The sequence below is a fragment of the Tympanuchus pallidicinctus genome, unplaced genomic scaffold (assembly GCF_026119805.1).
Source record: "Tympanuchus pallidicinctus isolate F22 unplaced genomic scaffold, pur_lepc_1.0 scaffold3, whole genome shotgun sequence".
NCBI lineage: Eukaryota > Metazoa > Chordata > Aves > Galliformes > Phasianidae > Tympanuchus > Tympanuchus pallidicinctus.
In genome coordinates this window covers 83497247-83512986 of record NW_026294747.1, presented here as the reverse complement: position 1 = coordinate 83512986, position 15740 = coordinate 83497247, and the positions used below count along the sequence as shown (strand labels likewise).

The 15740-nt window shown below is 37.1% G+C and overlaps 1 protein-coding gene across 5 annotated transcripts in view; it reads right to left on the bottom strand.

Annotated features, from left to right (window-relative positions):
• The window catches only part of GLCCI1 (glucocorticoid induced 1), a 50355-nt gene that overhangs the window by 9082 nt on the left and 25533 nt on the right, over nt 1–15740 (bottom strand). For 3 of the 5 annotated variants that reach the window (XR_008209681.1, XM_052696438.1, XM_052696436.1), the window contains exons 3-5: nt 14923–15009; nt 9216–9332; nt 5771–5923 (exon numbers count right to left, since the gene is read on the bottom strand). Coding sequence is in view for 4 of the 5 variants with exons in the window: in XM_052696438.1 (XP_052552398.1) it covers nt 5771–5923; nt 9216–9332; nt 14923–15009 (357 nt within the window). In the remaining variant the exon portion in view is untranslated. The remainder of the gene's footprint in view (nt 1–5770; nt 5924–9215; nt 9333–14922; nt 15010–15740) is intronic. The other 2 variants (XM_052696439.1, XM_052696437.1) reach the window with 1 other exon arrangement.

Here is a 15740-nt window from a genome sequence, read left to right as displayed (position 1 = left end):
GAGATAAGCACTGCTTTCTCATATCAGTTTAGTTGGCACCAGCCAGTTGATCTTGCACCCTATGCTGCAACATACAGCATAGATGTTTCTAGCTTTGCTTCAGTAAGGACCATTTCAAGCCACAGAGGAATGATCAAAAGTTCAAGATAGGAAATGTCAGGCCACCTTCCTTCTCATTTCAAGTGAAGAACTGCATTTCATTTTCCTCTTTTCCGTATGTACCAAAATTAGAGCAGCCAATTCCAGAGCTTAAAATTCAACACAACGTGCTTTTGCTAATAAAGAGGATATGAAACAATATTCCTCAGCAACAGCCTATGTAGAAAGCCATCAAATTATACAGAGGCAGGCCTAGTAGAGTTAGAAAATCCTTTCCTTCTTATAAGGCTTCTAGCTAATACCTTTTCACATTTCATTTAAAAGCCAAGCAATACACTATAAGGGGAATATTACAGCTGCTACATCAAATGCTCAAAAGTTTGGATAGAGCTGTTTCAACAGCTGAGCTCATGTTGTATATTACAACAGGACCACGTGTTGCTATTCCCATTGCCCCCAACAGGCCATGACTCATTCAATGCACAAGATAGACCTGAAGATAGACCTGTATTACTACGCAGACAGAAGTAGAAAACAAGACTGAAGCTGTAGAAAGAAAATTAGTCTCGTAATTAACATAACAAAAAGAAAAGAACTGCCACACAGATCAGCTTTTTTTTTTTTAATCTGCTTCTGACACAAAGATTCTACAAGAGGCCAAAGTTATCTGATCCAACTCTTCTCTTTTATCATATCTTTTCTGGAAGCCCAGTCTATACAGGACTGATTTACAAAAGTCTTCATCATTCACAGATGGAGAAGGAAACTGTGAGAGCTGCACTTTGAAGTCCTAAAACACATGCAGTATCCTGAGCTACCTGAAGAAGCACACTATGAAAGCCTGATGGATTTGTGTTTCTCCATCCATAAAAGGCAAATAATATCACCTTTCTTCTAACATAGGTGTGATAAAAATAAAACATTTCAGAGACACTCTTTATATATAGTAAGAAAAAAATCCATGAAGGAATTCAGATTTCTGGCTTCAAAGCAAGGTTTAGTAGTGAACATTATGACACATCTAATGAGGAGGAAACACCAAATGGCTGCTCATTACATGCACATACCACAGAGCAGGTAAAGCAAGGATTCCAAGGAGAGAATAAAAACAGTAAGTAATCACATAATTAAAGACTTCAGGATAGCACAGATTTCCACACCTGAAGAAACACCATAGTCTTATGTAGTCAAGAAGCATATCCCAAATCGCTTATTTCAGCCTCTGCTGAATCAAAATTGAAGGCATAGAAAGTCATCTGCATTTTTCAATACGCCTCTAGAAATACATGCAAGTATACAAAGATACATATTTAATCACTCTTTAAAGTAAAATAACAGAAAAAGCCTGAAAATGCTTCAAAAATTACTGTGCTTCTGTATTTCTTTCCCTTAATACTGAGCCCAATTTTTTTTTTTTACAAGACCATAAGCCTTTGTGAAAACATCAACTTGAAATACTCAATTTTTAAACATGATCAACATGAAAAAAGACTTCAGAACTTACTTTCCATGAGTTATGCCTAAACTATTTTTAAAAACCCAAGTCCTCACAATCTTAAAGCACAAGAAATAGGGTAACTATAATTGAGTACAGCTGCTATTAGTTGTCATAATTCTCAATGCATGGAAAATGGCTGAAAATGACAGAATTCTGTATACTTTTTTTTTCTTTCCTGCAGGAGGATTCAGTCATGTACTAATTCTATTCCAAAGGCATTCCAACAAAACATCCAACAACCACTATGAGACAGTATGTTCTTGGATATAGTCATAAACTGTCCTTATATCTCCCTGCAAAAGTACAGAAATGGTCTATTTGACAACATGCACTTCTTAATGCAATTAAAAATCACCAGATTTTTTCAGTATCAATCAAATTAAAACTGTCCTACAGAGTAGCATCAGGAATTCTACTATGACATAATATACCAACAGGAACCTTACAAATAATGTTTATCAAATGCCTTACATCTATTTGAGAGGCGTTTTCTTCAGAGTAAAGCATTCAATGCTTTTAATTTAAAAACTATTCTCCAGATTGGAGCACAAAGGCAGAGATAGGAAATTGCTTCTGCCTTCTAGCATAAATACAGTCATCAATGCATTAGACAACATGAGAGTGCAAAAATCCATCACATCCTGAAAAGACTGTTCCTTACAAGGAACATTCAGAAGAATAAACCCCAAAACTTTTCAGATGAAGGATATGAAGATTAAGGTATAGACCCTGTGCAGCTGTTCAAATTAGAAAAACAATCAAAAACGATTATTACCGGACTGAATTTTCTGATAGGTACATAAAAGCATTTTACTACCTATTTCCAGAAACAAAAGAAATTAAGCAAGATACTGTGGTGAGTTGGGGGGAACATCTTATTCAAAGTCTCCAACATTTGTGCTGCAGAAGCACAACAGGGCAATGAATAAAGGCCAGACAACTTCACAGAAAGCTGATTCTCTTGTACAATTTGTAGTGGGCACAGAGACAACTACAATTTCCTGGAAAGCTGGTCACCAAATTATAAACCAGGAAGGAAAATATATCCAGAATCTTTAAATAAAGGCATTAGAAGATGAAATGACATTTTTAAGTAAACCTGAGGACAAAAATGCTATTAAAAAGGGACTCCAAACTAAATGCCAACTTTAACTGTTTTTATGAAATAAAAATGAGAATGCTTTCAGCCAGCTAAGCAAGAGAGATGATCTGAAAAAATATACACACACGTGGCCAAACCAAAAAGGAAGAAATGCTTGAAATGCTTTGACCACATATCATTAAACTTCACAGTCAATTAGATTATTAAAAGAAAGACCTAATGACGTTACTGTACCATCCATTATCTTTATGAAGCATGTAAAAATAACAAGGCTAATCACTCCACAATTACCCTTCCACGAAGTAAAATTCCTATTATTAAAATACCATGGGTGGAAAAAAAAAAAAAAAAAAAAAGTGAAGAAGGTTTCCAAAGAATTCAGTTAGCAAAATCAGCAAAAGATAGAAATACATTCCAAATCAATTCATACATTTTTAAGAAGTAGGACAGCTAAAATTCAAGTCAGCAAAAGGGAAAATAAAGTATGTAATATCCTACCCCCAAAATCAAAAAAGAATAAAAATAAATCAAATTTATTTGCGTATCTGAAGACTAAAGAAGAAAGTGTGAATGTGAGAGGAAAGTTCCGCTGGTTTCCAATTTCAACTGGCAGCTAATTTAAAATGTAATTCAAACATCCATAAAATCAGATCTACTTTAACCATAAGCTTACTTCTGTCTCATGCATCACCTATTTCAAGGTGATAAACCCAGAAAGTTTGTTCAAAAATTCACAAGTTTATACTGAAGATATGAAATAGTAATGGCAAAAAAAAGTCAAGAACACTAAACTATAATTTTTAAGAGTTGACCAACTAAAATGCATTTTGTTTTACTTAAGATATTCCAAACATGCTTATTTAAAGGAAACTGATGAGATCAGAAAGCTATTAACATACGGCTAAATTTGAATACAACTTAAGATAGTAAACTGCATGTAAAAAAAATGAAGGTAACTACTCTTCTCTATGACATGAATTTAGATTCACAATACGCTTCAAGAGATTTAAGCAGCTGGATTGATTAACACGAAGTTTTAAAGATGCACTTGCTGAAACTAGGAAGTAAATTTAGAAGCAGATTAGAAGAAACCAGTTGAGAATTTAGATGCCCACCAATATCAAAAGCAAGCTCATAATGAAGTTTGTCCTTCATATCATGAATCATAGAATCACCAAGGTTGGAAAAGACCTAAAAGATCACCCAGTCCAACCGTTCACCTATTCCCAATAGCTCCTACTAAACCATGTCCCTCAACACAACATCCAGCCTTTCCTTGAACACCCCCAGGGTCGGTGATTCCACCACCTCCCTGGGCAGTCCATTCCAGGACTCACCCAAGGCAACCACTTACCTTTGACTGTTACATCTTTTTCTAAAATAGAACATTACAACCAGAAGGAAAGACAGAAAATTGAAAGAAAAACAAATTGTTTCACTAGCAGTGAAACTAATGAAGTTTGGATTCCTATGGTTTATCTTTTGTTCAGTAATTTCTAACCTTTAACCCAGCCAACCAACACCCCTGGCTAAAAAGAAGCTAAACTGTTGCAGTTGGGGAAAGTTCACCAGCGGTAAGATTTAGTAAATCACTTTTATTATGATCTTCCATAAGTAAACTGTGAGATGTAATAAGCTCTAAGACAGTGCTAGGAGTCCCATTTTAGGTCCCACCAGAAGAGATCTGACAGAAATTAGCAGTTATATAACAGGAAACAACCCTTTGCCCACAAAGATGGACTTCAAGGGCAACGCCTAATTTATGACTTTCTTTTGTGTCTGAAGATTCTCCCCAGCTAGATGTTTAGATGACGGGTTCACTATTGCCTTGGTTGTGTAAACTGCTGAACATATCTGGCCTCAGTCCAACAATGCACTTAGGAATGTGCCTGTTTGGCTGGGTCAGAGCCAGTACATTCAGTAACTTATAAGATTGGGTTCTGCATCTGAAGTAATGAGCTGTTAAAGCCTAAGGACAGCACTTACAAAGATGATTTGTCTGATAAATAAATTAAACCTCCTTCAACCACAAGACATCACAACTCTGGCCATATCAATATCAATAGTGGCAATACAATATACTTTCTTATACTCTTTGGAGCTAACAGAGTTTATTGATTTGGACTTTTGGGGTTTTTCTGTTTGTTTTTGTCTCTACTCCCCTTCTTACAACACAGATTCTTATAAAGGGATGAGACAGCTTTGGGAAAGGCAATCTAGCATGAAACATTTTATTACTGAGGTATTTCATTCAAAACACAGCTAATTCTCTGGAGAAGCCAAGAATATTCCAAAGCTTTTTATTTATTTATTTTTAAACTTTACTGCCATAGTGAAGAAACACAAACATCAGATTTTGGAATCCTATATCTCTGATTAAAGTTCTATAGCTTGATTTGTGCACTGAAGTGCTATTAGAAGACCATTCACAAGTAAAAAAATTAGACAATTAGAAGAAACAGCGGTTGATCCCACAGCAGAGAATATTCATTGGCTATTTAGGAAAGGGTGGCTGCAAAACATTTCACATTTTAAGTGTTATTTAAGCACTCTAGTACTCTTCAATGAGAATTCCAACACTCCAGATCTCTCACATGTACAAGCTCAGGAGCCTAGCTTATATTTCCCATACGGAGATCCCCCATTACAGATCAGTGTTTTAAGGAAGTTAAACAGTTCACATTCAGTTTAGTTTATGGAAGAAATGCATTAAAACCAAGAAGCTCAACAGAGCACAGGAAACTTAAGTCTCACCTAAGAAAAAGCACGTAAAATAAAGCAAATTAATCTCCCAGTTTCTACTTACTCACTACGGTAAGCTGAATATTTAAGTGCATACATTTCTCATAAAAACTTACAGGTTCTCTAAAGAAAGGGCATTCTAAATAAAATGTTTGACTAAAAGGCCTTTAAAAATAAACTGAAGAACAAGCAGTCCTAAAATACTGAAACAATTTTTTTCTTTAACAGTCTGAGGAAAATTATTATTAATTTCTGCTATGAGGGAGTTTTCTCATGTGTTTGTAAGTCACAAAGAAAAAGCCACTATAGACACATTAATATAAGCTTACCTTGGATATCTCTTCTTTTCCACTATTTTCCTTAATGAACACTTTTTCCAGTTCAGGGCTTATTCCTTCTACATTACATGGCACACGTGAAACAGTTGATTTTGGCACTGAAATGTTTGACAGTGGCATAGGGACTGATCTGGAAATAGAAGCCTAGAAGGTAGAGAGCCACATGATTTGAAGTTGGAAAACAGAATAAAACTGAAGTATGAGATCAGCACTAAAGAACCTTAAGATGGTGAACTAAGAAACTATTAATTTTGCCATCTAGAAGACCATCTTTACTTGGCACGTTTAACTAAAAAGAAGCGTTTGCGTAAATCAAAGGCCACTAAAATCACCTCTTCTTGACTCAGAAGAGTTCTAATAATAAAAACATTCTACTACCTCATTTGTCAGTAGGCAGGCAGGTATATGCTCTTTCCAGATGTACTGACTACAGAATACACACTAGGGGATGCGGTGCATGCGGTGGGCTGACGTGGATGGTTTAACAGTGATCCAAAAGGCATTTCGCAACATTCCTGAAGCTTAACCACTCAAATGAAATATCTACTTAATGCACTTCTAACCTCTTTTGGTTGGTTTATGTTAAAGAAAAATAAGGCATTCATTCTAAACTCCTAATTTCAGTAGCTTCTAACATTTCAGAACTTTGTGTCAAAAATCTTAAGAGAAAACATTTGGAGTTTAAGAATCAAGCACGTAAAAAAAATACAAATATGGTTTTCAGAAAAAAAAATGAGTGGAACTCTGTTACTAGAAGGATCCATTCACAAGAGCACGTGTCTTGCACAGTCAACTCTGAACATTTTAGCTTGGCAGCAGCTGCACCTACACTAACACTCATAAATTCCAAGTATATATTTTCCTGCTGTTCACAGAATCACAGGATAAGATAAAATGTAAAACATACCAGTGGACTTCTCTGAGAGATTACTGAATGAGACTCTGAGTAACCTGATGTAGCTGTCCCTGTTCACTGCAGGGGAGCCGGATTCGATCGCCTTTAAAGGTCCCTTCCAACTCAAATGTTTGTCATTTCATGATACAGTGAATCAGCCTGTTGGGGGGAGGGGCTGTTGTTTTCTGGTTGTTGCTTCATTTCATTTTCTGTTTTGTTTGCTGTTTTTTGTTATTTGTTTGCTTTGTTTTTTGTTTGAGCATTAAGAAACACTGCCTGTAGAATAGCATCCCTTGGAGGTCCCAGGAAAACTGAAAACTTTACTGGCCTTGTTAAACACATTCTTGAGAATCCAAAACATTGCGTGAGCGAGTTCCCAGTGCTAAAGAACGTTACATCAAGCATACACCTTAGGTGGGTTTCAGTTTGTGACAGACTGCTTTTACTATAAGCAGTGGCATAGATACATGCAACAGCTTACACTGAGATCGAAAGTAAAATCCTTTTCTATTAAAAAAATGCAGCAAAGCTTTTGATATAGAGACATAAATGTTTCAGGAAGGACATCAATTTCTTACATCACAAGACCAGATCTTAACCACTAGACTTTATCCAAGCAGAAGGAACATAAAGGAATCAGCCAACATGAATAAATAGCCATCATGGCACAACTCCTTTAAAAAACACTATTTTAAAAAGCTGTCAGGAAATACAACTACAGTGCAAACGTTTCAGGAGATCAAATAGCTGCCTCTTAGCAATATGGAGACCAAATTAAGGATCCACTGTAGGCGAAATTTAATCAGGACTCAAACACTCACACTGTCAAATGAGAAAAGATAACTGCTTTTTACATACCTGTAAAACTGTGAACTTAAGGGTTCACAAAGTCACTAACAGAATCTCGCCTGAGCTTTAGAACCAGTTTCAGTTTCAGTTCCACTGGCAGTTTGTGACACTTACAGAACACTGTGTGAGGCATCTTTCATTGCACCCTGCTAAGAATCAGGCTCACACTTGGGTAATTTGCCCAGGCAGTTGCTCAAAGCTATTACTCGTTGCATCAGCATATTTCTTAATATGAGAAAGACACTCTAAGAATACAGGCAAGCTTTGGTAACTGATACACGAAAAGATCTAAAAATCAAAGCTGTCTTAGCCAGGCTAATACTAAAACAATTAACTCTATTAAGATTTGCATACATTTTCAAATCATTTTAGATAAGTAATAACAACACAGAAGATGTCAGACTAGGAGCCTGAGCTTTACTTTCCAGAGAATTTAAGGGATTACAGTCCTATTCCTGATTCACCAAGAAGTGTTTCCTCAGGTATACGCAGCGTGAGAGAGATCAGAGGATAAATTAGAAAGAAAGAGAAAGGAGAGCTGGTGTAATAAGCTCATTGCTGGAGAAGAATTCATCATACTGCCCACTGACTGTCATTGCATTGCTCACTGATATAAAACATGAGAACACTTCAACATAATCTGGACATGATGGAAGCTCTCAACACATACTGTAACATAGCAATGTTGTTCTACCTCATGTAAGGCACTGCTACCACAAAGAATTATGTGAAGGTTCTCATCCTAGAGCACAGAATCTTTTATTGACAATGATCCTAGACTACCATAACAACCAAAAGGTACGTCATAGGCAAAGTTATGAAGATGATTCATACCCTGTAGTGTAAAAGATAAACAGCCCTCTATTTCAAGGATGGGATAACTGGTAAGCATCATTGATTTCAACCAAAATTAAATTTGAGGTGAATTATTGTCATCCTTTTAGAAAGCAGACAGGACAGTATTCTTTTTTAACTTGTCAATCACAGGGAATCATTGCTTCTCTGGCCACAAGTTAACCAATAAGCAAATTACCAGAAAAACTCCCAAAATGGACAAGGAAATGAGATCTTTCTTTAAATACTGGATAAAGCAATGCTCCAGTCTTCTACTGATGAATACATGATGAGGCGAATTATAAGCTTTGTATTTGTTTGCAACAAATCCATTCATTTCAGAGAAGCAGAAAACTGGGTTCTGTAATCTCAATGCAAATACCTTCTAAGAAGTCCCGTTCAAAGTTCTGTCTGCTGCTCAAAGACTTACCAATTGTTGAGCTGTCAATCCAGACTGCTTACTTTTGGTACATTTTATTTATTTACCTATAAAATGAGCTCAGATGAAATTGGGTTGTGTAGCTGATAAGCAAAAACCCTCCAGAGGAGCAGAGACCTTTGAAAGCGTACCACGAAAATTAGTCTTAGAAACATGTATTCCCGGAAAGACAGTCTTATCTGGCCACTCACAGAATTTTTACAGCATCTTTATTTTAGTTTATATCCTGCTGCAACCCTTCTTTCTTTTATTATATGATGGTTATCAGATAAAATTCAGTGTAGATGCAATGGTATCAGGTTGCTAAGCATTTCAGTGTACCACATAAGGAAGCAAACAGAAGATGGGAAGAAAGAGCAAGCTATTCAACCAACACTGATAAACCAGGAGGCTGTTAATATAAGCAGCTGTCTACTTACCTGAGTCTGACTGATTGCTATATGGTTGCCATGGAGAGGTGACTGACGTTCTTTCTCTTTACCATGACGACTGCTCTGCTTACTGCGCTGAAGCTGCTGTCTCAATTTGGCAATCTGCTGGAAAGAAGTTCAGGTGAAGTGAGTTAATGAGTTATCAAAAGAAGATCTGCTTATCTTTCTTTATGAAGTGAATCACAGATGTTTTTAAAGTTTTCTTTAGAGAATTTTACAAGCATAGTGGATTGCCTACCTTTGAGGTATGAACATTAACTGCCTACTAGACACTTTCTCCAAGGTAACTGCCCTAGTCACCAACATGCTTATGCAAGCAGATTCAGTTTACTAATAAACTTCCTCATTTACAAGGAAATACTCTGTAATAACTGATGCAAAGTATCCCTAGTAACAATTTACAACAATATCTGGCCTAGAACTAGCTTAAACTGGGAGACTGTGAAGCCTACAGTCGAATTTATTTGACCTTGAGCCAAAGCAAAGTTTTCCAATAATTCATAATTAAAACAAAAGAACTTCTACAAATGACTGTCAATCAGTATGTATTGCTTCATCTTGGAGAGCTTAATATATTTAATTATATTTCCCTGCAGGCTACATTATCACAGATTTCTTCAAGTGGACAGAATTATCTTTCCTGATGTCTGTTGCAAAGATGTGTAAGTGAACAACATATATTTTAAAGGTCAAATGCAACTACAACCATTATTCACTTGACCTGCTCCTTAATAGAAATCAAAGCACTTAATCCAGGAATTTTTTCACTTACTACTCCTGAATAGTTTCTACATGAAAGAGAATTTAACTCTCTCAGCATTGTTTGAGAAACTTAGATGATATGCAAATTTAGACAACAGGTACAGACACTTCCTTAAACCAGGGTATTTTTTTTTTTTTCCTTCACGCTCACTCTTTCACAATCAGCATGCTGGCATAAAAGGCAATGCATGCAAGTCCCCACTTATTTCAAACACAGCTAGAGATACAATTAAAAAATCTGAAGTAAGGAGATATGAGCACACATGGAATTCATCAGCTGGAAAGTATCCCCTGAGTTGAGACTACTTCAAGTGCATTCGCTCTGCGGTCAAGTCCAAGTAGTTAAATATATCCCTTATGTTCTTGCAAAAAAGCAGTACTGTGGTAAAGAAACACTTCATACCACTTTTCAGCATCAAGAGTTGACGGTGCTCAGTGAAGGCTTTGATGGAGCTTGACTATAAGCTTTGGAATTTTCTTGGTTTTGTTTCTAACATCACTCACACAACAGATCTGCCTTAAATGTTTCACATCAAGTCTTGCCACACTTCATAATCCATATTCAAAGAACTGCTACTCAGAAATGTTTGGCTACTCCTAATCTTCAATAACAGAAACGGGTTGATTTCCAAATGGGTTTTGGAGAATACATTAAGATGGTCTGAATACAACCAAGTTTTTAACAAAAATGTGCTAAAGAATGAGAAATCTCTTGAGCAAAGTGCCACTCAGGCACTACGAAACTTCGAATGAATTTGAAGATACCTCAACTCCACAGAAAAAAAGTCCTGAACTACTTGATTCTCCACGTAAGAGTAACATTAAATAGAAAACCCAGCTTAACAGAGAGATGAAGAAGAAAGTAACCAGTTTGTTAAGGGAACACGAAAGTATATCTACTACAACATAGATCAAAAATGCTGGAGAAGTGGGTGTGTAGGGAAGTGATAATCTTTAAAAAGCAGAAAAAGAAAGAAATGAAGCCCAGACTAGAAGACAGCCATGGACTGAAATGGATGGTTACAAGAATATCCAAAAAGCAAGGACACAAGGCAGGGAAAACGCTGCTTTAATTTCTGTTGCCTTTGCTCTGGGCTTCTTCTTACTGAAACAGTTAATTACCCTACATTTTATTTAAATGAAATTTAGCTTTCTGGGTTTTTCTCAGAAGCATGCTATAAAAAAAGATTTTAAAAAATTCACCTCTGAGCTCTGTCTCAGATTCTAGTTGCAAGCAGCTCAGAAGTCTGTAAGAAAACACAGCCACACTGTAGGATTTACACAGCGAGAGCACTCTAATGGGCTAATACCAAAGTATGAAGCTATGATCTTCTGAAAGGAATCATGGACATCTAGATGGAAAGTTTTCTCAGCCACTTCCAGAGTATGTGTATTTTGGCATTCGATATACATAACAATGTACATAACAATAACAAACAAAATGCTTCTTAGGTCACTGGGGAAAAAGAGAAAGATGAAAACTTGAAGAATCTGACTTTTCTGTCTGGAATGGCAATGTGGTCATTTAAACCAAATACAGAATGCAGTGAATAAACAGACATACTTTCTCTGATCATATCCCTAGCCCTGAATTTGATGAACCCTAATTTCCCAAGAACCCTGTCTTTCTCTGATACAGTAGTTAACATCAGACAAAAGAATGAGAAAGTAAGAATGAGCACATAAAAAGCAACCTGCCATTTCTTATTCATCCTCTAGACACGGGAGACAGGCTTGCCAGCACAGGCTACCTGAATTCATAACAGCCATAGTAGGCAGTCAGCAGTGCCAAATATGTGGGCAGAAGAATCCTCCAAACCAAATGGCACTCCATCTCTTCACTGAGAGTACACAGTGAATCTACAACTTGCCAAAACTAATCTTGAAATCTCAATTGCTTTTTTTCTTCTACAAAATCATCTTTTTATTGTTAAGTGTCTTTCTTCTTTACCAAACTTGAAGAAAACCACTCCTTTTAAGAGGAAGAGGTAGCTGTGCTACCTTCCAAGAACCTTAATTAACTAGAAAGCTAGAAGTCTTCTTCCTAAGCAGCAGAAAAGCATCATTAGATCAAACATCAATCAAAATAAACTCCAGATACGTAAGTGATATACTAATCCAAGAAAAGCAGATAAAAATCATTTTACGTATGCTTTTTAACTCTTCAATGCTTTGGAAGAAAAAGCAAAACACTCACCTGGGAGCCTTACCCTGATAATGCACCTACTTCTTGAAAAAGCCTTTTTTTGGTGAAGCTTGGGCAAACTGAAAGTTTTGCTAACGTTTGAGATAGACGTTTGGAACTGGCAGCCTGTTATGGTTTAACCCAGCAGATACCTGCGCACCACATAGTCCCTTCTCTCACTTCTCCCACTTCCCAGTGGAAGTCAGCTGTCCTAACTTAGTTCCCTGGTAGCTCCTTGGGCCCTTTACAACACTGCTTAGCAGCAATTATAAACACTGGTGTATTATCAACATTGCTTTTCTCCAAGAACCAAACTGTAACACCATACCAGACACCTTGAAGAAAACAATTCCATCCCAGGTGAAACTAAGACACAGCTACATCTGCTAGTATCAGTATCTTTCTTTAACAGAATCTGTTGTGATAGAACAAGAAGAAATGGTTTCAAATTAAAAAGAGAGAAGATTTAGACTGCATATAAAGTCCTTTACAATAACAGTAGCAAGGCACTGGAACAGGTTGCCCAGAGATGGATGCCTCACCCCTGGAGACATTCGAGGTCAAATGAACCAGGCTCTGAGCAACCTGATCTAGCTGTAGGAGTCCCTGCTCCTCTGCAGAGGAGTTTGACTACACAACTTTAAAGATCCTTCCAACTCAAGCAGTTCTATGATTCTATGATTCTCTACTGAACGTTAGATCTGAATAGAACTGTCTCAGAGAACTTCTGCTTCCAGAAAATGCAGATTGACAGGTCACAAAGAAACTAGTATTGAACAAAAACTCTCAACACACAGCATGCAGGCATTAAGTAGTTTGGTGTAGGAAGGTGAAAGACTTGCATGTCCTTGCAAGTGTCTCACATAGACAGAGAATGCTTGGACAGATAGGCTAGTATCAGGACTTATGGGCAAGGGGAAAGAAAAAATAAGGGGTAAAAATAGAAACCAAACAACAGAAAGAACAGACAAAGAACAGGAAAGTAACTGAGGAAAAAGTAATAGTAGACTAGAATTGGCTAAAAAACGTATGCAGAATGACACTGAGTCTACGAATGTGGAAATGGCAACAGAAGTGTTGAAAAGCTGGAGACAGAGAAACGAAAACAGAAGGGAAAGACCCAGAAGCTGAAAGAGATGAGGGCAAGTTTTAGCGTGAACACCTCTTGCAAAATTTGAATAGAAACAGTTTATTTCCACACACCTTTCCACCTCCCCCCCGTTTTCTTTAATGTGCTCTATCAGAAAGGAATCACGAAACTCACCAGCTACATTTCTTGTCATTCTTTTGTGATCAGCTCATAGAGGATGGCAACTTTGCAAAACGGATCACTGCAGTCAAATGGCAGAGATTGCCTACACACTGAATGTTTCCCTACTACTGGTAGTCAGAGCCCAGGTGGTGGAGAAAAGCTGCTTGCTGCAAAACTTGATACAAAACCACCAGATGATGAAGAATGTTCTCTCAGTAGAAGTGAGAGTGTTATCCTAGAAACACAGATGTTATTCTTGCCTTTGGTTCAATTCCTGTGTGCTGATAGCTAATGTTTAAGACAAAACTTCTCAGACACAAGACTCCTTCTGTATAACTCCTAGGCACTTAATTTGTGGTTCTGAGTATCTGCTCATAGCTGCAAAATGAAGGCACCCAGGCACTTGGAACGCCCATGTATTAATAAATCAGATAAGATGGGTTTCGTTAACAGGTGCTCAATGTGACAGGAATGGACAACCCTCACCTTTCCTTGGCACAGGTGCTTTTGTTTAAAAACAAGGATATTGTTACCACTGAAATGCAAAATTACTGCAAAATTACTCTTTATTCATTTGAGGAATCAAACTTCTCACTGCTTTTGACAACTATTCTTGTAACCAATAGCTGTGAGAAAAAGGACTACTGCCAATAACAGCCTCTCCTTAGACAACCTATACATTTGTCCTCATTTTTGAATGTCTTATTCAAAACAAGGAGTCAGAAAAAGGACTCAAAAAAAACATGGCTTTTTCTCAACTCTCCATCACATGAAAATAAGCTGCAAAATTTTTTTGAAGAGGAAGATGTAGCTCTGGAAGAGAGGCTGAACCCTTCCTGACACAGACAGGAGGCTGACTGCAGACTAAGTATTTGGCACTGGCCAAAGCTAGAATTGCATGAACTTGAGACAGACTGCAGTTCATTGGTACATAAGTCTGACACAGGGCATATTCAACTGTGCTGAAAAACCATTTTCCTGTACCTAATTTCTCATTATGCAAATCCACTTCTGTTGGGTTCTATCTTCCTTCTATTGCAGTTTACAATGGAACACATATGACTGAAGAGCATTTCAACTATGTGTCAACACTTACCTTAGTATTTCATTTCTCCTCTCCATCCTCACTGTTAAGCTCAACCAAAATTTCTAAACAAGAATATAGCAGCATAGAGTCTTAAGCTTTGTCTCTCTCAGTGCTAGAGAACAGAAAACTCATGAAGGTAACTGAACAAAAACAACAGCAACAAGCTGCTTTCTCAGTACTCGCTCTGGCCACTCTCTGCAGCCAACACCATGCAGTAGAAAGGGAGGAAATCCAACATACATAAAACAACAATCAGTTCTAAAACACTTCTAAGTAGGGAGGTAAAACCTGTTTCAAGAGCAACAGAGGGGAGGGAAAGGGTGCAGTTTCCTGGACTCCAGATAGGGATTAAAAAGCATGTCTTGGCCACATCAAGACAGCAAAGTCTGCACTGTGCAAGAATTCTCACCTCTTTTAGTTGATCAGCACTTCCCCATGATGCTGAGCGCTGATGTGATCGCTTTTCTGCTCCTTCTTCAGCCCAACAGATCGGTGTCTGGAAGAGAAAAAAATAAATATATACATGTATAGTGAATTCCCAAGGTTACAAAAAAATTTGTCACAAATTATTGGTTTAACCTGTCTGTAAAGTTAGAGTCCAAGCATTGTAAATTAAAAAAAAAAAAAAATTAAGAATCTAATATGAAGCAGTAATATTATCATTGAAGAAAAAATTGTGTTGATGATTCAGTTTAAGGCTTTGTAAATAAATTTGTGCTTACAAAAGATGAGGACAATGAACATTACTGAAGAAGAAATCAGCTGCCTGACAACTACAAAAACAATCTGACTATTCCTATGTTTGCTTCAGCACACTTTTTTTTTTTTAAACCCAGTGAACAGGTAGAAAACCACAATACAGAAGAAAAATATTAAGAAATCAGAGACCAAAAGCCAGTATTCACTTCTCCCACGTGTGTTCCTGGGCCATATAAACAATTTATTCCTTTTAACTCTGACTCAATATGTCTTTTATTATTTTTGACAATGACCTAACAAGCAGAAGAATAGATTTCTTCCAGCTTTGTCTGCAAGCCCAGAAGGCTGCTAACATAGTCCTTGAATTTAGGAGCTATAAATGCAGAACCCAAAAACTGAGAAGGTGCTAGAAGCCAGCTCTGCACCTCCTAGGTTTATTCACCACAGGAGTATTACAAAACTGTGGATATCCACCAGCATTTTCAAACAAAAAGAATCACTGGCTGGCAGAGGGGAAATAACACTTAA